The following is a 25,007-nucleotide window of genomic DNA, read 5'->3' as shown; positions in this document are numbered from 1 at the left end:
AAAAATCTGATGTTGACACAACATGACTTCTTTGTAGCCTATTAAATTGCAGATGCACATCTTTTTAGAATGAAAGGTACATAAAATTTTATTTCATTAATAACTTGTGATGATTTTTCATATTTTTTTTATTGTTATTGAATTATTATTTATTGTAATAACTATTAATAAATCAATACATTTAAATAAAAATAAAAAAATTTAAAAAGAAAAAGTAAATGAAGTTGGATTCGAACTGATGTGCCTTCCCCTTATAAGATCCAAATAGTTCATTAATTAAAATTTCATTTGGCTATAACTCTGGAACCAATGAAAATAATTACCACTTATGATATATCGCTGAAAACCTCTTAATGAGGACATTAATTACTGCAGTTAAGAAATAATCCAAAATTCAATTTTTTTGGATTTTGGGCTTTTTTGGACACTTTTGGTTCAGCCGATTGCAATCAGATGGGAGGGGTGAACAACTAGATATTACAACAGTCTATCATCCTACGGCTAATCGTTTTTGAGTTATGCGAGATACATACGCACTTACGTACGTACATACTGACGTAACGCCAAAACTAGTCAAAATGGATTCACGGATGGTCAAAATTGATATTTCCGTTGAAATATGAAAACCGAAACTTTTCGCTATCGCAATAGTTCTTTTACTTCGTACAAGGAAGTAAAAACTTCCACGTATGAGTGATTGTGTAATAATATGTTTTAGTTTGACATCTTATTAAAACAATGCATTAACTGCGATTTAATTTAGTTTTAAATAACTATATATCAGTGATTTTAGTTTACTAATGACGTCATTAATAAAATAAACGCTTTCATAGCGTTTATAGCTTTAGTTTTCGTAAAATGATTTTTTTACAAGTTTTTTAGATTTTATTCCTACTACTATATTGGTAACAAAACTTTATGAATTATTAATCTTATTGTTTTACGCATATGTTCATCTAACCTGTGGAAATATTAGTTAAGAATTCCAGTATAAACCATCAGAAATATTGATTTTATGTGGTGAATTAAATTTAGAATTTTAAAAAACTACAATTATTATTGTGAGAAAATTATATTATATATTTTGGGTGTAATAGCCTATACTGCAAAAGTATAAACTCTTAATTAGATCCATTAGGAAAACAATCCTGATGGATAATAATCATTTATCGTCAATCTTCTAAAACAATTCGAAAATCTTTCTCTCTCACAATGGAAATGAGAAACTTGTCAATACTTCTTGCTCGTGAAGAACAGATGAAAGAAGAATATGACAACACGAAATGTCTACTGATAACGATACATTACAAAAGACAATCTCCAAAAGCAATAGCTATTTTATTAGGATTTCAACTTCATTATTCTTTCTTCTTTTGTATCAGGAAAATTGTTTTGAATGGAAAAAGTATTTTATTAAAAATCAATCGCCAAATGGAATAGCTTATAATTGACAAAAAAGCTTTTTATCAGTAAAATTGCAAGCTTCAATGAAGTGTACCTTCCACCATTAAACACATATTAAAATTAGGTGAATAAAAAGTTTCGTTAAAATGATTGATCGAAATATCACGATCGTTTTACCTAACAGAAATTTTAGAAAATAAGCGATGAAAAAATTTCAAGAAATAATATTCAGATCATATATTTATTGGCCGGAAAGAACAGAAAATCATTCTAAAAATTGTCGTGAAAGACTTCCTGGGAAATAAAAGATCACAAATTAGAAAAAATTGAATTACTCGAAAATTATTCAGTATTACGATGCAATATGTTTCTAAAAAAAAAAAATTGTTTAGTTCCTATTTCGCCTTGTTTTCCACAAAAATTTGAAAATTTAAGTTACAGACACTGTGAATGCTTCTACTAGAACAAAGAATGATGAAAATCTGGGAAAATGGAACTTAAATGCTCTAGGATTACGACTGGTCATTAAAAGAGATATGCATCAGGCTATACCAGCGAAAAAATGTTATCAGTAAAAGTTCTGTATTCGCTGATTAGTAGGTAATTTTTTTCAGTAAAACATCTAAAAAATTAAAAAAAAACAATGTTTTTAATAATTTAAAAATAAAATGTCTAAGCGTATCAAACAATTCTCTAAACGTAGTTTTTTTTAAATCATAGGCAACTACTTTTTGAGTAAGAAAAACATTACTCATTTTAAATTACAGCAAAGTAATTTTAAAATATCTTAAAAACAATTATGGCTGAAATTTAGGCTCTTGAAACTACGAAAATCCCAAATTTTATTCAAAATTCAATGATAAATCTAAGTACCAAGGTAAACATTACAGAATGATTTTATAGAATTTTCTTTCGCTTTATATGAAACAATTCATTTAAAAGAAAAATTTTATTTCTTTAAAAACCTATCATTCTTATTTGATTTCTTTTTACCAACGTTTCGAAGAAAGGTACAGGCATTACTTTTGGTCTAATGGTGGGAGTGAAACACTTTCTGGTGGATTTAACATTACGAGAAATGTCAAGTATTTATTGTGAATTTCAGAATGAAATATATTTCTTATTTTTAAAAAGATTCTATTCAAAATCACTGGCTAAATATCTTAAAAAACACAATTTTTTGTAATAATGATTTTTAAACTATTTTAAAACTAGAATTTAAGTATTTCTTATCAAATAATCTGTAACGATTATGTTTTTCAAACATTTTAAATGCTTTTCTTCTTAATCAGCATTCAGACATTATTGTGGAAAATAAAATTTAAAATGAAGAATGTTATGTAATAAATCTTCTAATCAGTCATTCAGTAATTCAAAGTAATTTTATATGCATAAAAAATCAATAACAGATATAAAAAAGTACTCCTTACTTATTTAAAAAAAATAAAATTCATGTAAACAAATTAAATTATCACTAAAATTTTTAACCGATGATTGCTTTTTCAAAGAAAATTAACGAAAATAAATAATAATAAATTACAATCAAAGCGAAGGTACGATATCAATAACGCAATTTCTTAGTAAAATCAAACATAAATCGGTGAATTACAGATTCCGATAAGTACTAGTCTGGATAAACGGAAGATATTAATACAGCGAATAAGATGTAAAAGACTAGATAAACAGACAAAGTAACAAAGTGCTAAACGGTGAATACCGATAAAGTAAAGATAGATGTGAAGCATAATGACGCAGTTAGGCTTTCAACATTTCTATTCACTGAACTGAAAACGACATACTGTCATAACAAATTATTTTGCATCTACAGATTTGAAACAAAGCTACCAATAGAGCACACAACGAACCAGAAAAAGAATCAGTTTTTTAATAAATAAAATTATTCCTCATAACGTAGTTTTTAAAAAAGAGGAGTTATTCGATTGTAATAATTCTGTAATTCATAAGTATTTTAAGGTCTAATGTAATTTAATGTAAGTTTTCTTTAGTTTCTGTAAGTCCTCAGCCTCTATTTTTACCTTCTTAACAGATCATAGATTGATCTATGAGTGGAAAGAAAAGGACCGCAAGGGTGTCGGGGGGGGGAATATTTTATTCCCCTATTAATAGCAAAGCCTGGACATCGATCCCTTATTTCTGGATTTTTTTATTATCGGGCGAATATTTAAGTTTTTATGACGGTTACATATATATATATATACACACACACATATATTTAAAAAGAAAGGAAATGGGGATTGCGTTCCGGTTCTTTGTAGACCGGGTTATGAAATGTTTTTTAACTTTAGTTACTCCTTGGAAAATTAGCAAAATATTTGCGTCTTTCTCCCGACGTGAATAGTCTTTCGGTTTAGCAGGAATACGCCTGATGGGGCCGTAGTTTTTGGAGGATGCAACGTAGACCTTTCGCAGACGGAGTCGCATGTGCTGTCTGTTGGCCAATAATTATAACATGAAGGAAGGAAGGATGATGAATCTAGGATTGATCAAGCAATTACAAGATCTATTGTATAAAATGACTTTCGGAGTATAATTTGAAATTTTAAAGTAAATGTCAACTAAAGCCTTTAAATTAATTTGTTACACAAATTTTTAATGAAATTCTATGAACATGCTTATCCGACCGGATTGAAAACTTTCTAAAGTGTTCTTTCTAAAACCAGGAAAATTTCTAAATCTCGTCTAATAGACCTGTAATTCTCTTCTCAGTGTTTTAAAGCTCTTTGAACGCTCCTGCAAGCACGCTTGACGCTGATCGTTTACAAAAGTAACATCATACGAAATAATCACTTAATCTTTATAAGGAAGTATTCTACCTCCAAACATTTAAATCGAATCTTTTGTATTCTTTGAGCCGGCATGAAAGAAAGAATATTCACTTCAGCTGTATTCCTCGATGTCACATCAGCCTTAGAAAAAGATCGTTTATAATGTTTCACAATTCATAATTTTTCCGCTATATTCAGATTACTTTATTTTGAAGTCGTTTTTGGAAATTCTTTTCGGTGTGCCTTGGTCCCACTTATTCTTTTGTACTTCTATTCATTATACAATACTTGTACTCATTTTACTTCATTGTACTGATTGTAATATACTTATATTTTACTATATTTACCATCGGACTTCCCTGTTACTCGGATTACCAACTTATTTTAAACTTAGTACTTCACCTCAAGGAAGGTAACTTGAAGTCTGATAAGCTTAGATTAATCTGACAGAATTGCACTTGTCACGTTTCTCCTCATGCAGAGATACGTATATAAAAAAATTATATATATATATATATATATTAATAATTTATTTAGTATTTATTTAATTAATCAATATAATTGATAAATTAACATAATAACATTATATTTATAATAATAACCTTTATTGAGAATAAAGGTTAATAATATTATTAATTAATTTCCATTTTTAGTAAAAAAAGGCTAACCGCTCAGTTACAACCGCTGATGAAAGATAAGATTTTGTAGAATAGGAAAAATGTCAAGCCTGAATGGATTGGGATTCGAACCCAGGACTTATCGAATAAAAGACAGAGACCCTACTATTCTACAACGGAGTCATTTGTAATATAACAATGCATATATTCCAAAACGTTATGCTTGTATTCCACTAGATTTATATATCGAACTTCCATGTAACTCGGATTACCAATTTATTCTCATCAAGCGACGTTCACTAGCTTGGTTTTCATATAGATCAACGACTAAACTGAAAATACCGTTTTAAAATAAAATCTTTTATCTTGAACTCACTTCTAAATAAATTTACTCATTAAAAACTACCCATATATATCTGAAATAAAATTAATTTGTATATAAATGTATTTTCAAACCGATTTAAATATATGGCATTCATGTTTTTGGTTGCACTTAAAATAAAATGTTAATCCATCCAAAACTTCCCGGCAAAATTTCTCCGTGTGATCACCAGTTTTCCATACTAAGAAACCAATTTACAATTCTTGAAAAAAAATCCAAACGTTACACTCAAGCTTTTACTTCAAATCAGAACAATCACTTAACGGAGTGGTCAAACGTTTGACAAATCTTTGATGTAATATCAGGAGAATTTTAAGTTGAATCAAGGATCTTCTCCAATCTCATTAATTTAGTTAGACTTTATTTCTAAAAAGCAATCACCGATTCAGTAAGGTATTTACAAACAGGTATCATATCATACATTATATTATATAAACAAGTAATAAACAGAAAATTTATAACATCAGCAGAAGAAATTATATATGCTGATAGCAATACAGTCAACTTTACTAAATGAGTTTTTTTCTTAAAAAAGAAAAAATCTTTTTATTTTAAAATACCTTTCCAGTGTAATTGAATGTTTTATATACGCCTACTATCATTTTTCAACCATAATTGTTTTGAATTTTATTCAAAAAATGTTAATACTAAATGTTAATTTTATTTTCTTGCCGTTCAATGTTTGTATTTAATAATTCTGTTATCATCTTAAAATTCTCAATAGTGCAGTTATAGATTGAGAATAAATATTAATGAGATGTTTCTGTAATAAAGAAACCTCCTTCAATTTGATAAGTAATTTACTTAAATTGTATGTTAGCAAAACAGTAAACTTAAATTTAGTTGGTTATTTTTACATAAGATGTGTGTATATGATGAAAAATATTATATTGGAAAAAGTTTGGTGATTCGTATATAGGTTTTATTAATAAACAATAATAAAATTTTATTTTTTGTTCGCTACAAAAAGCCTATTAAGAATTTAATATCATACGAATAAAAAGCTATGCTAAACGGTTATGGAAGCAAATTTCGAAATTAGATTACCGTTGTTAAAAAACCATTAACAAAAATGTTACTACAGATTTGGTTATTTGACTGTTGAAGCAATCATCAATAGGCATCAAAGTAAAGTAAATTATGTATATATATATATATGTGTATATATATATATATATATATATATATATATATATATATAAATTTAATAAATAAAAGACAAAAGATGAAATAATAATCAGTATTAATTGACAAATAAATAGTAATTACGAAACACCGTAGAACGCTTATTTTAAAAATAAAAGATACAAAAATATTAATTACCTGAATTATTTAAAACTGTAAAAGCTTGTTTTAATTTCTTTGTTCTTATTCTAAATACTACATGATTATTATAGTATTATAATATAATCATTTTAATAATCTAATATAATAATTTTATAGTATCTCCTAAGTATTATTTACTTGTCAATTAATAATTAATACATTATTTCTTCTTTTGACTTTTATTTATTGCATTTATTTACTTATTTTTTTATATATCTCCCTCTTATTTTTCCCTCGGTATACGATTATTATTATTTTACAATTGAAATTGCCGTCTTAAATTTTAAGTAAAATCTTTATAAACAATTTTTAAGCGTATTGTAGTTTTCAATTTATTTCCATAAAATATTAAACTTAATATATTAAATAAAGTGTTGTGCTAATTCGTCTTCTTTTTTATACGGAAAACTCGATTAACTGAAATGTACGAAAGTCTTTGTTTCGGTTTACTGATTTTGATACTATAACTGTATATTAATAAGTTAAAAATTGTGGATAATGTATAAGTACAAAAAAAAAGAAAATCATTTTTTTTGTTCGTAGTCTAAACAGTTTATTTTTTATCTGTTCTCTTCAATTTATAAGAATTATTATTTATATTTTTTATAAATAGTGAATATTGTAAAATATTAAGGCACATTTTATAATGCCTATTTCATGACTATGTTATTAAACTTTTCATAAAAAACCGCAGTTTTTATTATTTTGTGTATTTTAAATTATGTACAATTCCACGATTTACAGAATTAAATACATGTTTAAAAAAATATATATTCGATCATCATAGAAATAAAATGCTATAACAATGTATAATTTTATTTTATAGTATTCTGAAGTAACATCTTGCTGTTATTGCTTTATTTCTAGCATTCTAGAGAAAAGAATTACAGATTAAATTTTAACCACTGTATTTTTGTTTGTTTGTTTTTTTTTTTTTGTTTTATATAAATTACTGTGGGAATAAATATTTTATGAACGTGACAGCATTATTTCTCTTCACATCTTTGAACAGATCAAATACCAAGTTGTATTACAGGATGTGATAAATCACTGTTTGAAGTTCATATGAAAACTAAACTCTCAGTTTTTTCCTCTGAGAGACCGTCTCAAAATAAGTAAAGAAAAAATGCAATAATAATTATAGAATAATTACTATTAATTCAGATAATGTAGATAAATATAAATTAAGAGTTACTGATTTTAAAATAAACTTTTAAATAGAAAATGTACGTAGGTTAAGTAACCTGTGTTTGATTTAAAATGTAGTTCTTAGTTTTTATCTTCAAACATAAAATGGAGAATTACCGGCTTTTTAAAATAGCATTTTATTTAGATAGAGCAGAATGTTAAAAAAAAATTAATCGGTATAATACTTTGGAATATTTTATGAAAAGATCTTCATTAAGAGAAAACATTGAAGTTAAGTAGTTAATAAATTTGAATGGAGTTTTGAAATGAAGTAAAGTTAAATAGATGAAAATTGAATTTTGAAAAGAATAAAAATTACATTTTTAGAACATAAATTAATTTTTGATTTATGATTTTACTTAAAAAATCAATTCTTAGATTGCATAATTTTTAAAATAAAATTACATTTTTGCGGTTTAATCTATTACTATCATGTGTAACAATTATGAAACATTGTTTTTTTTTTTTTTATTTAATGAAAATTTATCTGTTGATAATAACTGGGTTTCTCTTTCTAGATTAACGTAAGAAGTAATCAAATTTTTCTACAATAAAGGGAGAAGTAGAGAATCAAGTTAAGTACAATGAGACTAGATTTTACAAATTTTTTTCACGGATTTGAATACTAGGTCGTGGATACCGGTGTTCTTTGATGGTTGGGTTTCAATTAACCACCCATCTCAGGAACGGTCAACTTCAGACTGTACAGGACTACACTTCATATACATATCATCCTCTGAAGTAATACCTTGCGCTGGTTTCGGAGGCTAAACAGAAAAAGAAAGACTAACTACTTTTATTAACAATAATTCTTGTTTAACAACGATGGGGAAAACTGTTTGTTGAATACTGATAAAAAACCAATATTCTAAAGAAAACGGTCTAACGTATAACATAAAATTAAATTCTTTTATCATTGCCGGAAATTTATCAGAATAATCATTTTTTATTGGCATAGTATTTACAAGAAAATCAAATATTTTGTATTTTATTGTGATATGCACCAGTGATTGACATATTCTGGAATTTTTAATAGTCTCTCACCCCAGTTGAAATTAATTTTGTTTAATTTTTTTTTTTTAATTTATATTATTTTGAATAAGCGGTTGACGAGAAGAATGTGGTTTTTCTCATTACATCATTAGTTAAAAATTATATTTATCTATTTAAACCTTGGTATTTCTATGGACTTTCATAGTTAATGAAATTATTCAAGCGTTAGGAAAATTATACGAGCAAAGGAGATGATAATGATAATCTTTGAAGGATGATAATAATACACATTAAGGTAATAAAAAATAAAATATAAAAATTATTACTTTTTTTAATAATTTTTATTTTAGCATAAATATGTTTAAAAAATGCATACGGGACGACGTAAAATACACATAAACAAATACTTATGTTTCTTACCCAATACGCATAAATAAATACAATTACTACAAAAATAACTTAGAATTATTAAAAAGTTTTTAAAATTCGCTTCATAAAACAAGAAAAAGTCTCCATCATGTCTTCATGTAAAAATAAAATTAAACATCGATCCTGGACAGTGATCAAGCACGGTCATAATATTTGTTTTATTGTTTTATGAGAACTGGTAAGAAAATAAAAAACTTTTTTGTTTTTTTAATCATCTTATACAATAGTAAATTATATATTTTCTCACCAATATTCATAGTAACTTTTAGTTAGTTTTTTAATGATTGGCTGTTAACCAGGGTTAATCTTTAAACATTTTTCTGAGTGATAATTGTAAGCAAGTTTGTGTCAATAAGTGTTCTTTATTTATATATTTTTTTGTTTTTTTACGAAAGAGGTGAAACGATTTATAACAAAACTGAAATACTTCTTTTTTTTACTTCCAGACTGAAAAAGTTCTTAATATGTTTTAAGAATTACTGATGTCTTTTTTATTGTTTAAATATTACAATATTTAGTTTTTTTTCTTAGCCATCCTTTACAAAAATTCTTTAACTTATATTTACATAACTTAAATTCATACAAAATTACAGATTATTTGTTATGTAATCGTTGTAATTTATAAACAAGAATTAATAGAAATAGAAAATTTTGCATTACTTTTAGCTTTTATTCTTTGGGTAACAGTAACTTTCCCGATTTTACGGGACAAAGATGTTACAACGTTAATCGCTTATTAACGTGATAATATTCGTGATAATATTAACAGGGCTGATTCTCTTCCCCACAGTGTGAAATTTTTGAGCATTTTACTCGGTGATAATTTCTTATAGAATAATATTTTTATCTCATTACTTTCTGTAAAAAGATCAGACCGTTATTATTATTTCTCGAAATGTCTTAAACGTTACGTTTATCATCATTATGCCGATCTCCGTGTCGGCCTTTCATCCGGAGGTCCTGGATACGAATTCCGGCCAGGCATGATGTTTTCCACACGCTACAAAATTCATTTACAATTCATCTGGTAACTGTAAGAGGATGTAACCCTGTTGTTACTATATATAAATAAATAAATTATTAAATAGCTATTCATGTGTAGTCAGTGTTTGAGGCTGAAATATAATGTTACTCGTACATCTTTCACTCGTTTAAAAATTCATTTATAAAATATAAGAAATTTACTGTAAGTTTAGCATACGTAAAAACAATAACCATTATTTTATTAGTTCGTCGCACGAAAAAGGACCGAATTATATCTCCATTGCAATTAAATAAATTACTGAACCATTTGCATAAATTACTAAACCTCATCTATAAAATTACATTGAAAGAATTATTTTTAAAAAATAATAAAATAGTATCTCTCTGTTGATGCGTATTTTACTAATAATAAATAAACCTAAATTTTCTATATCATCATTTAAAGCGTATGTATATATATATACACACAATAAAATATTTTTTAAATTAACTCTTCAATAAAATGTTATTTTATTTTATACTGATTCACTACTTCAATTTATATATGTACGATAATAAACATTACAATTATTTCAGTGGTAATATATATTTCCATTATTTCGTATAATTATTATTTTTATATATATAAATATAATATATTTGTAGACTACAACCATTTAATTTTTGTTTTTTTTTTTACTAATTTCTATTTTGTAATAAAAATTTTCTATAACAAAGATTTTTTACGTTCTCCATGATCCTCCCAAGAAAATTGTGAGACATTGCTTTATTTTATCCCTGGACTCATCTACCTACTTCTATCGTAACAAATTAAAAATATGAGTATTTTCTGTCCTGAATATTTTTTTTATATACAGTTTTTAACCTTTTTTTTTTAATATAATCAGTCGTTTAATATAATATAAACACCAAACTTTCTGCATATAATTACTATACCGGCCTCCGTGGCGCGAGTGGTAGCGTTTCGGCCTTTCGTCCGCAGACCCCGGGTTTGAATCCCGATCAGGCGTAGCATTTTCATACACGCTACTAATCATTCATCTCATCCTCTAAAACAATGTCTAACGGTGGACCTGGAGGTTAAAAAAAAAACATTATTTTATGTAGTTATATGAAGACTTAATAACATAACCTCAAAAAGAAATGGCTGTAATGAGGGATTGATCATGTGAAGAACTTTTGTAATGATTTTACAAAAGTGACGATTTTTACTCGCAAGTGAAATATAATTATAAAATAAATCATGCCGACTGCTAACCGGAATTCCAATCTAAATCTTACTACATCCGTTTGTGTGTACCTACTGTAAATTATCGATTATTTATGTTAAATATTATTAGATGCTTGCCAATTAAATTAAACGTGCTATCTTTACCTATAATCTCGAATTAAACTATTTGTGATGTAAAGTTACAAAAAAGTTAGGTATAAACATAATAAAGGTAAATTATACCTAACGTGGGTAACGCAGAACGCTACCGTTGTGACTACGTACGGTGTTGCGAAGAAACCGGTTGAACGCCGGGTTAAGGTCGGCGGGGTGAATTGTCGGGCTTCCATGATAGAGATCCTGATGACTAATGTTATCGCTGTTGGGGCCGGGGCCACATGACTTGTCGCGGGACTTCCCGCTTGGCGTTGTATTGTAATTGCGGGCAGCCGGGTTATCAGCGGGCCACTTGTGGAAACCCGCGGGTATTCTTTATTTGTGAGAAGACGGATCACCGGACAGATGATTGTGCTGCTCGCGAGTGTGTTGCTGTCGTAGTGATTACAGGCTTTGTGGAAGGCGGCTGTTTCCAAGTGCGTGGAGAAGCGATGGGGTGCTCGATAGTCCCTTGTGGAATCGGCGTCTGTCCACGCTTGTTTGGGTGGCCGTCGGCGATGAAGCGTGGATATTCTGGTGTCCGGAGCCGGTAATACCGAGTCCCGACAGGTGCGGCTTATAGGTCGCGCTTGTTAGAGGCAGACGCTTGAAGGACCGAGTCCTGGCGGAGGTGACCTTTGGAGTTGCCTCCGTTTGAGGCAGACAATGCAAGACCGAGTCCCGGCTCCCGGGGTGGGTCGCTCGGCGCTACTTTGTCGGACCTGGTGATTTCACAATGGGAGTTAGAGGCAGGCAAGGAAATCAAGATCCTATGTTAGAGTAAAGGATACTCACCCGGGCCGTGTTTTTGCTTTACGTGGATCCGGCTGGGGGAGAAGGTGAAAAAAAAGAAAAAGTAAACTATAAAGACCAGAATTACAGATTTTATTTTCTAACATTCTCCCCAGTATCAGTCACTTACAGTATTCTAATAGGGTATTTTATATGTATATTGTTACCTTATTTCATTAATTAAACTAAAAGTCAGGCTATCTTCTTAAACACTTTAATTTTCACATACTTTAATAAACATCGACTAGACTATAATTTAAGATTAATATAAAACCTCTTCTTTCGTTTCATTAGAACTGTATTTTATGTTTTAAAGATTTATTTCTCTCAAAATTCTAATACGTCCTAATACGGAACAATATTCGCTAATATTTTTTATATATTTTACACAAAATTAAAATTTAATCGTTTAACCGTTTTCATAATGCTCCGAGACAGGTTCTTTTCACAACGTCCATCTCCATTATTCTTTAATCCCAGCTAAACTTTTAACATCCTAATATCTCCCACAGTCTTTTACTGAGAAATCTACATTCATTTACATTACTTAGATGTTTTAAGTAACGCAAATTTGTATTAGGTAATTTTTTATAGTTATTTGCATTTATTTTCTTTAAAACTTTAATGACTTCGGTAGGTCTGTAAGTTTTTACCTGGTTAAAAATATTTTAGCATTTATGTAATTCTTATAAAATATTCTGGATTTAAAGTGCTGCAAAACAATCGATGATAATTAAGATTTTCTTCTTCTTTTGCTGTAAACTCGGTTTAAATAATTTCAACCAAAAAAAAATATATATATATATATTCAGTTTATTTTGTGGAGAATATAAAGATATTAGTATTTTTTTATAAATAATTTTTTCTCTAACTTAAATGGGTACAGGTTTATCGACAGGCAGAGCTGTTTTCCAAAATTTATTTAGGTACATATATATTAATGATAATAACACATGAATCTTTCCAGAAATTTTAATCGATATTAATCGATTCAAAACTATTATAGTTTCTTCTATTTTAATAACAACAAAAAAACGTTGTTGCATTTGCCGATTGATTTTATTTAAAATCTTTGTTAGCTTAACTAAAAATTTATGCACGGGTTAATAAAATAATAATCAAGTTAACATATAGTTAGACGTAGTCTTTTATTCGTTTAAAATTTATCTACATGTAAATAATTAAACTTATTGTTTTTTTATTATTTATTTAATTAAAATTTTATGAGAAAAGATAATTTAAACTAACTGTAGTTTACATAAAACACTGCACATTAAAAGTAGAACAATTATTAACTAATTGCCGATACGCTAAGTAATTAAAAAGTAATTTTAATTGGTATAATAAACATAGTTAATATCTTAATTAGGATGGGAAAATCATCGTAAATAATAACAAAGTTCTACAATACCTCAAAGTTGTTTGAATAATATTAATAGATAGATTAAATAATGCAAAAAAGCTTTAAATTACTTTATAAATAATTTTTGATTAGATAATCTGTGCAGTAAAAACAAATAAAGTTAGTTTCAAAGTTTTTATTGCAAAAAAGATTATTCTACCTTCCACTTACCGTCATAGACAGTAAATTACCTACATAATAGACTTCATTTGTTTGACGTGATATATAATTTAGAAGCAAACTGTTTGAATTTACAGTAAATTTAATAAATATATTTTAACCAAAGATTCTTTTATAAGTAATATGCCGCTAATTATTTCGGGTACAAATGTGTATTTTATTAAATTTTATATGCTTATTTACGTAATTATTATTTTGAAGCGGCAACAGTTCACAAATTCATTCGACACTTAACAATTTAGAAATAAATTTAAAAAATACACGTTTATTAGTAAAAATATCATAAATTGAAAAACAATAAAGTATATTATCTCAAAAGCAATAAAATATTGACAGTTCATACCAAGAACAATTTTAGAGACTTAAATAAATCACTCCACATTGTGACTGAGGCTTAACATTAGTAAAGTCGATGTTGTTTATCGTTTGGTACTTAGATGAACATAATAATATATACATTTTTTGTTATAAAAATTGTCTGTTTTACCATTTTTATAGGCTTAACTTTTCATTAAATCTGAGTATTAATCGTTGTGGTAAGTGATAGAAAATTATTGTTCAGCTTACACAATAAACTAAAAAAATCTAATTTTGTGGGTTATAGTTCAAATTAAGTGTCTCAATCAGGTGATTAGAATACATTTTCAAACCACATTAATTGATTAATAATTGATTAAGGTAGCTACTGAATTGTTAAATATTTTGTTATCTTGAAATAATTATTAGGCGGGAATTCTGCTATTTCTTTACGAGAATTGATCTGTATTGTCAAATACATTAGACAAATATATAAAAATATATTTGATATATATCAGTTAATAATATTAAATATTTTATCTTGTTAATACATCTAAAGATGTATGTAGTATTCATAAATTTTTACAATGTAAATGTAATTCGTTTATAATAGACTTTCTATAGCATAAAGAACATGAATTAGGCCTGTATACTTAACTTACATACTCATGTATACTCAGGTATATTTAACTTACATACTCATACATTAGCCTTTTTTTTCTTTTTTTTTGTTTATTTTATTAATCCTTTAGCTTTGATTTAGTTATTTTTTTGTTAAAAGTAGTTTAAACAATATTTTAAATAATTAAAATGTAATAACTGTTCGCTAATGAGCTTCTACAGTATTTTTCAAATTCTATAAACAGTATACCCATACATTTTTAAAACTAAATACTTCTTTAGCTTGAAATTTTATTATCCAAATTAACAGATTTTTTATCTTGATATTATACTTTTAATATTATATTTTTATTTTAATCCAATATATTTTGATTGAAGAAAGGACAAAACAAGATTTTTTTCTGGCGCATTGTCAGTATCGCTGATTCGTCTGATGAACAGGAAAACTGATCAACACCCCATCATCAAAATTAACACACGAATGTGTTAATTATCTCTAAAAAGATAATGTGTTAAATATCTCTACCAAAGAGATTTTTTCATTGAACTTTTATCATTCCTGTTAAATTAATAAATTCTAGAATTACAGTACATAAAATAATAATTTGTTGTTCTCTGTGTATTGGTAAGAATCAAGTTTTCCACTATTTATTTTTATTTTTTTTATTTATTTAAGCCCCAAAATTAAAAAAAGTAAATTTTATGTCAATACAAGTTTATATCATCCTCATTTAAACATTTAATATTGTATCATCTGTTTAAAAAACTAGTCACAACAAAAAATGAATGAAAAATTTGATAACTCTCTTAAATAATTATCATATAAACAAGGTAAATTTTCTTTCTAGGTGAATTCTAGAATAAGTTACAAACACTTAATTTATTAAAATATACTAAACAGTCGTTTTTATTTTAAAATTGTATAAAGGCTTTTATTACGATAATTTGAAAAAATGATTTCGTGTTCGGAATTACAGCAGGTAGGTTTATAATTTTTTTTTGTTTAGCAACAAGCGTAAGGTTTAAAAAATGTAATTTAACCTTAACGAATAAAATTCCTGTTATTACTAATAATTAATAAAAATTTATTTCACTAAACTACATTCCAAAAATGCGGTACAACTTTTTCTCATTATAAAAATTATTTTTTTTCACACTGGCCAAAAATTAAAATTTGTTGAAAATTCAAGGATAACTTGTTATAGCTCTAGCATAAAGGTAATAATCAATTATCTTTAAATTATAATAATCAATAAATAAAATATCATTTTGGCCTGAAATGTCTATGACTTATTTCCGACGATGCGTTAAAATAAGTAGATTTATTTTAAAAGAATAAATATTGTCATCGTAATTTTTTTACAGATAATTGAATTTTCAAGGTTTTTTTTTAGTCTAAAGTGTAATTTTAATTTAATAAAATGCTTCAGTTACCGGTAAACATGTTATCATTTGAACATAAATTAACCACAATTGAACCTTGGACTACACACTTACATTTAACTTTGGTTTTTATAAAATATTCAAATGTTGAATTCGTTCTCTGTTCCTGTCACTCTTTAATCTCCTATTTTTCACCTTCTCTCTCTCACTCCTCTTTCTCACTCTTTTATTTTATTCGTATATTTTTTTATAGCATTACTTGTATCGGCTATTTTTATACTAATGTAATTTTCAGATGTGTTTTGTTGCTAATAATTTTAACACCGCAAAATGATGAAATATTGCTTTTGTTAACTTTTTTTATATTTAAATTGATTGAATTTTTATTAATTTTTCAATTTAAAAAAAAAACAAACCAAACAATAATTTATTACAAGGCTATATGTAACATAATTTTGCTAGTATCAGGTTAAAGACTAATAAATATTTATTTGATTACTCTCATAAGATTTTAGCCTAGAAGGTCAGAGTAGAATGTGTAAAATAAACATAAAATTACACAAAAGCTGAATTCTTCGTAAAAGAAATTCGTCAAATTAACCAAATATTATGTGTAGATTTGTAGGTATAACGCGATTTATTTACTTGTCTATAAGTAATAATATAGTCAACATTGCAAATACAAAAGTAAACATTGAATAATACAACCTCATTGTCAAAATTGGGTACGGAATTACTTTTTGAAATATTTTATCTTGTTCTACCTTTATATATATATATATATATATATATATATACACACACACACATAGAGAAAGAGAGACAGAAAGATTTACAAATAGTTCTGTGTATGTAAAATTCTGTTAAAAAATTCAGACTCGTTTAAAACATCATTAATTAGAAGTTTAATTAATAGTACATTTTACTTAATAAATTCTTTTCCTTACAGTACAACGTTATTTTTATTTGTTGAAAACATAATACAATATTTAAATGATTACTTGCTGTTTTCAAGTATTTTTTTTTTACTCTTCCTATACTTATATGAAATTTCTAAGATTTCTTCCCGAAAAGTAAATGAGATATCCTATATTAAATAAAATTTGTATAAATTTTTATTGAGTAAACATCCTAAAAATTATATCATATTAAATAACCCAAAATAAGTTAACTGTTCAATTTCAAATCTACATCAATTAAAATACATGTTTGTAGGTGGGTAACTTAATACGCCATCATAAGAAAAGGGCTTATTTTTATCGAACATCGTTTTTGTAAGTAATTCGATTTCAAAATACAAGTTTTTCATTTATAAAAAATAGACTGTTTTTATAATTATTTGATAAAGTTTAATTGGACTATAACATAGCATATAACAAAATATAAGTAAATCTTTTTAATTATCTCGAAAGATTTGCATGTTTTATATTGATTTCAGAAACGAATTATGGTTATATTATCTTTATAACAATAAAATAATTGTGATTAATTTTTTCATCATACTATTTTATAACCGGTTTAAAGTTTTTTGAATCTCGAGATAACTTCGATATCATTATTCTTGGTCTTAATAACAATAAAATTATGTAAAAGAATTGTTTTCTTTAATGATGTGTTTTGATACAATCATTTGTAATATTTTTTTAAATTTTCATTATTGTATTCAATAATTTTATGTTTTCATTATTTTTATTTTCAAAATGTTGATTTTTTTATGAACCGGTTATATTATATTCAGAATGCTTCATTTTCAAAAAAAATGTTTAATTCATATTCTCTTATTAAATTTGTAATTTTATTATTATATCCTTTTTTTATTTAATTTGTAAAATTTAACATAACTATAAACAGAAAAATTTGTAAAATTAGCTTATACTTCTTGGCACTAATATCGTCCGAGTTTTGAATAGTAGTAACAGTAATGGTCCCTCTAACCTATCATAAATAAACTTGATGTATTATTTATTGACAATATATCAAATGGCTTACTTGACATAACCTAATATCAACATAGATTCGGTGAATAACTTTCAAAACAACGATTACGTACAAAAAGTTTAACATAACTAAATTCTTCCTGTTAACTAAAACAGTTCATGCTAATTAAACTTTTATTTTATGAGGAAAATCTTGTTCAAGTATTTTATTATAGAATTTTCAAAACTTCTAAACATTTGCCTATATTTACAATAGAAGGATAAGGCTATAAATTAACCCGTTATTGTAACAGATTTTAAAACTGTTTACATAAAAATATTCACCCTATTAGAAGTAAATATAACTTACTTGATAGTGAATCAGATTACAGATATATAAAGTAATCTACAAATCATAAATACACTGATTAATTAATTCTATATTTTTTTAACATTTTATTATACTATTTAAGGATGATGATTATAATATTATCATTATTATTAGAGGTATAAATAAATTATGTAAGTTGCTAGATATAAGAACTAGTCAATTTTTAATTTTGGCCTTGATTTGGTTTAATCAAAATTAATAGGCTGAGATGCTTGGTAGGCCTAATTTATTATTGAATAGCCTAGATCAGCCTAATATAAATATTGTAAACTAACATTATTTACTTAGAGTAGGCCAATTTAAATTAAATTTTTTGTTAATATAATATTTACTATTATAATTTCTACTAAGATCACTACAGTCTCAATGTTAAGTACTTTTTAAATTTATTAGCTTCATTCTTTTATCTCTAGTTGACGCATTTCGGAACCACTCCATTGTCAAAACTTATTGTACTAGTTAAGCTAATAATATTGGGTACAATAAGTTTTGACAATGGAGTGATTCCGTGATTAGAGATTAAAGAATGAAGCTAAGAAAGGTAAGAAGTACTAAACACACTTTAAATTACTTTACATGTTCAAACTTTTTTTAAAACTGTAATAATTTTTTATATTATTTACTCATTGTTCTAAACAATTTTTTATTTAATACAAAATTAAACATAATTGTTTAATTAATCGCCGGAATTAGATCAGAAAAAAATAATAAAAATAACTTAATGTACGTAATTTTATATTCAGAACATATTTTTTTAAATTTAATCATCTAACCTTAGGCCTATACAAACGACTAAGTTTCTTTAAAAAATAAATTAAAATAATTTATTAAATTAAGACGATTAACATACTTTTACTTAAATAATTTACTCAGTGCAGCTAGTAATAGCGTATCAATTAGGTCTAATACATTTTTAAATGGTAAAAGAAATAAGTAATTTGTTGTTTTTGTTTCTTACCGTGTTTCAACACGGTTTATAATATTACCGTGAGCATGAAAATTAAACAATGGCAGGCAACTGTAATTAAAAGCAAATTAGAATTTTTTTATTTAGTTAGACTTATTAATATAATTATTGATAATAACAGGCTATGTTGTATAATAGTCACGTACGCATAACCAGCATAAAATATTTTATGTGACGTAATTCTAGAAGTAATTAGGCCTAAACAAATTGTTACAATTAATTAGAATAAATTTAAAAAATAAAAAACAATAATATTTTTAGGTGATATTTGTTAGTTAGCATTTAGTCTGTCTAATCAAAGAAATAAATAAATACTTATACAAAAAAACAAACAAAAAATGTAATTATGAAACTATTATAATTTTTTTTTTAATTTGATTTTTTAGATTATAATTTAATTTTTTGATATTTCTGTCTTTAAATTAGTTACAGTTACAATATAAAATCCGCATAAAATCATGGGTTACAATACGTTGAAAATATTTAATGACTTTTTAATTACACTTAGCTACTATAATTTATTGTAGACCTTGCTACAATCTCTTATTAATTAGTCAGCAGGGATAAGATTAATTACAGTCATCTTGGGCCTTATAATTAAACTACTGATTTGATAACTATATCCTGTTATTTTTATAAAAAAATTAAGATAAATTTAAAAAAATCGTTATAAAATCACCCGGTAAGTTGTAATATCAAGATGTATTAAATAAAATTATTATAAAAAAGTTTCTAAAGAAATAAATAATAACAAACTTAATTCGCACATGCCGGTAACGTTAAATTAAATAGTTTGCCGGTAAGCACCGGTAACATTTCTAACCTGAAGCATTATTATCCTCTTCCAGTTCGACTAGGCTGCGTATAGAGAAAACAGATTTTGCCTGACGGGGTTTCGGATCAGGTCTTGCATGAGTTCTCAGATCCATGATGACGCTTTCTGTCATGATCACGTTAGACGCACATTTTCACTCACGCACTATATGTGTGTGTCCTGCGTGCTTCTGGCACGTGCGTCGGCTGAGGCCAGACTGGCCGTTTACAGGCCTCCAATCGTGCCCCTCCATGGCCCCGCCTACAAAATGGCGCTTCCCCCCTAATGCTTGCTGATTAGTCGCCTCATTGAGGGCGGGCTAACATATTTCATTAAATAGTGAGACATGGCCGGGAGAATGTCTCAAGTTGGCGCCTTCTAAGAGCTAATGAACAAACATGATCTGTTAATTGGTATCTTATTTAAACAGAAAACAACCACAAATTACATCTTTATGAAATAATATGATGTTAAGAAAATCTGTTTATCTCTTTAGGAATAAAAAGTGATACTTCTATTGTTTAACAATTTTACTTAAAGTTTGGTGTTCAAAAATTACATTACTTTAGTTCCGTCATCTCAAGTTACGGAGATTTTCCAAAAAAAAACATACTTTTATCTCTTTAATATTTATTTATTAACATCTAAAATTCAAACATTACTATCATGGTAGGAATTAATAATTGTGAAATTAAAATCGTATTCAAAGTTTTCTGAGCCATATAACTGTAAAACGTATTTACTCAATATATTCAGTTTGTCATAAAATAATGTCAAAGAAATTTATCGAAATACATTCATTATAACTACTTCACAGGGCTAAGAACGCTAATTTTAATATGAGAAAATTAAAAAATTCCTCTACATAATGGTATTAGATTATAAACTAAAACTACTGGAATCGTAGAGAAATAGACTAGAAATAACCTCAAAAAACAGACTGAGCCAATAATTTTTATAGATAGGTTTATGTAATGAGCCTACGTTTTATGCGCAGAACCTTTCTATAATTCGATGTGTTAACTATCTTTGCTATTAATTTAATGAACAATCTTTTTAATCCTTAATTAATGAACAAGAAAGAAATATCGAGTTAGAATGTACATTCTAATCTTGAAAGTTTTCAGCTCTTTATCAAGTTTACAACATGATCAGAAAGACTAGTTTATAACACACTCGTCATAAACAATACTTCTTGTAGCTTAAAGATTATATACTTAGTATATACTGAAAAATATAACTACAGAAATTGAATTTTAGATTAGTTGAAAGTTAAGAAACATAGTCTTAATGAAATTTTTTAACGAACTGGTAAACATTTTTTAAATATACACAGTAATTATCTAATTATAATTTTACTTTATATTAAACACCCAATCAGTTATATAATAATGATTTGACGTAGCAATGTGTTGATCAGTCCTTAACGTGATTCCAAGTTTTAAATTACGCTAATAACTGTTTCAATCAGCCCATTCTTTACAGACTTGTTAAAGAAATGATTCGAAGATTACTCAGCAAAATTTACCTGTTGATTACTTCCTTCTAATGTGGAATGTTATATTAAAATTTACGTAGACACGTAAAGATCTAATAATATTGATTTATCCGTAGCTTACACGTTATTCATTGTTGCTTGTTTATTAATGCTGCTTTTTAAGGAATTTCGTTAATAACAAGTTGATATGTCTATTATTACCATCACCATCATCATATTACTGGAATGTAAAGACATGAGAAGATTATAATGGAAAAATGTTTTTAGAGAAGATTTAATCTACTTGCCTAGGTTATTCAGTCGAAGGATTCATTAAAAAAGCCACAGCCTATTTAATAAAGTGGTTTTATACTTATTCAACTTTGCTGTTACTATGATACTGCAAGAAATTATTATTGATATGGATATCAATCGACCTACTGATACGATTTAGTAATATAATAAACTACTTTACTTATTGTTTGTACATCTTATTAATTGATATTACAAATGCCGCTTGAACAAATTACTACCTATTCTCCCTATTTAATCTGATTACCTAGAGCGAAATAAAATTATAAAAAAGCGTATCCTTATCATTTAAATGCTGAGTAACTATTCTCCCACGTTAATTTTACAAATACTGAGTTTTTAGATAGAGGTATATTTGTTTTTTTTTAATTCAAGACAATAATTGAATGACTACATCCTTACATTCTTCACTACGGTTGAGCTATATTTAAATGTAACGCGTTTATTTTTAAAAAAATTTAGTAAATACAGAAGTGAGAAAAAACTTGGTAAAAATAAATAATCTTCATAAGTTTTTCAAAACTTCATCTCATTGAAAATTTCAAAGAAGGTATATATTAGACGAAGATAATATAAAATATTAATAATATTACAATACTACTAATTTTATTAAACTAATATAATACTTTGTATTATAGATACATATATCTACATCACTATAGATAAATTCGAAAAAAATTAATCTACTATAATTTTCACAGGGAAAGTTCCATTTAAATTGTAAACATAATATTATATATATATATATAAGTTTATTTGTTTCGAAAAATATTATAATTAATTATTGCAGTTTAGATTTATAATACCTTATTTGATAGCCCGTCTTAATAATATTTGTTTTCTTTTATAGTGATTATTGATTCACGCCCAGTTACACCCAGTATATTTATATATTTTGTTATAATAATACCAAGTTTCTACGGTACTCGAATTCAGAACCTTCCAGATAAAAGCTTTTCTTTTTTAAGACAGACTAAATACAGTTTATTATCGTCTAACAAATATAAGCAATATAATGCTAAATCTTTTAAATTATGGAAAAATTTAATAATATTTTGAGTAAAACTAAAAATACATAAAACACAAAACAAATTTAGAAAATGTAATACATTAATTAACCAAGCATTAAAGTAAAGAAAAAAATGAAGGGAATAAATAAATTAAGTACCTTTGTTCAATGTAATTCACGGTCTAGACTAATAAATAACGTAGGTGTCGTAAAGATACGCCCACTAACCAGGAAGTTTTAGAAGGTAAACCGACATGAAAATTCATCTTACAGAAAAATGAACTGTATTACAACGTAGTCGGAAAAAATAAATCCGTAGTAATCAAATTAACACTTTCACGGAGGTCGACTATAGTAATATGAACACAATTTTTTTTTTTTTTTTTTTTTTTTTTTTACTAAATGCCTAAAAAATAAAGTACTAAAACTATTACTATATATAGCAAAATTATTTTTCATATCTTACTAAAAAATGAATATATCAGTTCCAATTAACAAAGGAATTTTATGACTAATTATTATCAGAGATGTACACTTTATCAGAAATGTACAATTTATGCCACGTTACGTTTAAAATACGTTTTACGTTTAAAATAACGTACCGTAACTAAGAAAGAAATGTCAATTAAATGTTTAATACATGGAATATCAATTTAACAGCTTTAAAATAAAATATTATTTTTTTTAAATCATTTCAAAACTTTTATTCAGTCTTACATTGTACATTCTTAAATTTACTAAATTTCAAAAACAGAAATTATTTAGCCCAATACTAAATTTAATTAAAATTATTTCTGTCCTTTAATGATCTCTCATGACGAAACGGAAATTGGTGACCTCGAAACATAATGCGGTTGTAGCTTTACGTATAATCGACCCAACACATTAATACTATACCGGAACTTCCAAAAATAAACATGTGAATCTAAATTTAATCGAATACAAATACAATCTAATTTACAAATACAATCAACAAAATATAAAATCTTTCTTTCAGAATTAGAGTAATTAGGAATTTTGTAGAGAAGAGTGACACCTAAATTCCTGTCGATAGGTTGATCCACCACAATACAGGATGATAAATAATTTAAAGATGAAATCACTAAAACTTATAACGAACAAAAAAGGAAAATTTTTGTTATTTTAAATTATTTTTGTCATCTTTTCCATCAATTTTTGTCATTATTTAAAGAAAAAAAATCTGGCAAAAGTATTGTGCCGGTCAAGTCATGCAATACCTTGGCACAGCTTTTTCATTACACTACCTTTCCAGCTTTGCTGGAAAGCCTTTCTAAATCAATCTTTAAAGTTTTTTTTCATAATAAACATTTAAATAATATCAAAAAAAATTTCCTATTTTTTTTTGTTTAATTTTGGGGTCCCCGTAATACGTTTTTTTTATTGATTATAATAATTACCAAAATAAGACTTAAGTATCAAATTTCAAATAAAGATTTTCATTTGAGGGCTTCCTTACTCTGTGAAGACAATTTAGTTAAAATATTTTTATAAAGGAGTGATGATTCTTAAAAAAAGAAATATCAATTTAAAAAAAGAATTGTTTAAAAATATTGAAAAAATCAAGTATAGTTGTTTTATGATAGTACTGAAAAAACTGCTTCTTATTTTGGATCCGGGTATATTGTAGAGAGACCAAACCTAATTAAATTTTAATTGCCATTCAAGTGAAAGTTTTTTTTAATAATTTAACGATAAAAATTAAGAGAACAAAAAACAGAATCTTTTTTTAATAATTTTATTTAAAGCTGCATCAACAATTAAGGTCATTAGCGACTTATCAGTGTAACAATGTAGTGTATCAGTGTAACGTAACTGTACCGATAAATTTGTAGTCTTGAACAAATTCAAGTCGACTACTCCTGATACGTGTGGTTAATTGAAACCCAACCAACAAAGAACACCGGTATCCACGAATAACTACCTTTATTAGGATTTGAACTTGAGAACTTC

General features: G+C 26.4%; 1 protein-coding gene across 1 annotated transcript in view; it reads right to left on the bottom strand.

Moving 5' to 3' along the window:
• LOC142320246 (aristaless-related homeobox protein-like) overlaps positions 1-20,427 on the bottom strand; it is a 430,467-nt gene extending 410,040 nt beyond the window's left edge. Inside the window, exon 1 of the mRNA XM_075357945.1 lies at positions 20,248-20,427. Within this exon, the coding sequence (XP_075214060.1) occupies positions 20,248-20,371 (124 nt within the window). The 5' untranslated portion in view covers positions 20,372-20,427. The remainder of the gene's footprint in view (positions 1-20,247) is intronic.
• Positions 20,428-25,007: the final 4,580 nt, after the last annotated feature.

The sequence above is a fragment of the Lycorma delicatula genome, chromosome 2 (assembly GCF_047948215.1).
Source record: "Lycorma delicatula isolate Av1 chromosome 2, ASM4794821v1, whole genome shotgun sequence".
NCBI classification, from domain to species: domain Eukaryota; kingdom Metazoa; phylum Arthropoda; class Insecta; order Hemiptera; family Fulgoridae; genus Lycorma; species Lycorma delicatula.
The sequence above is the reverse complement of the archived record's forward strand: the minus strand, read 5'-3'. Positions and strand labels throughout refer to the sequence as shown.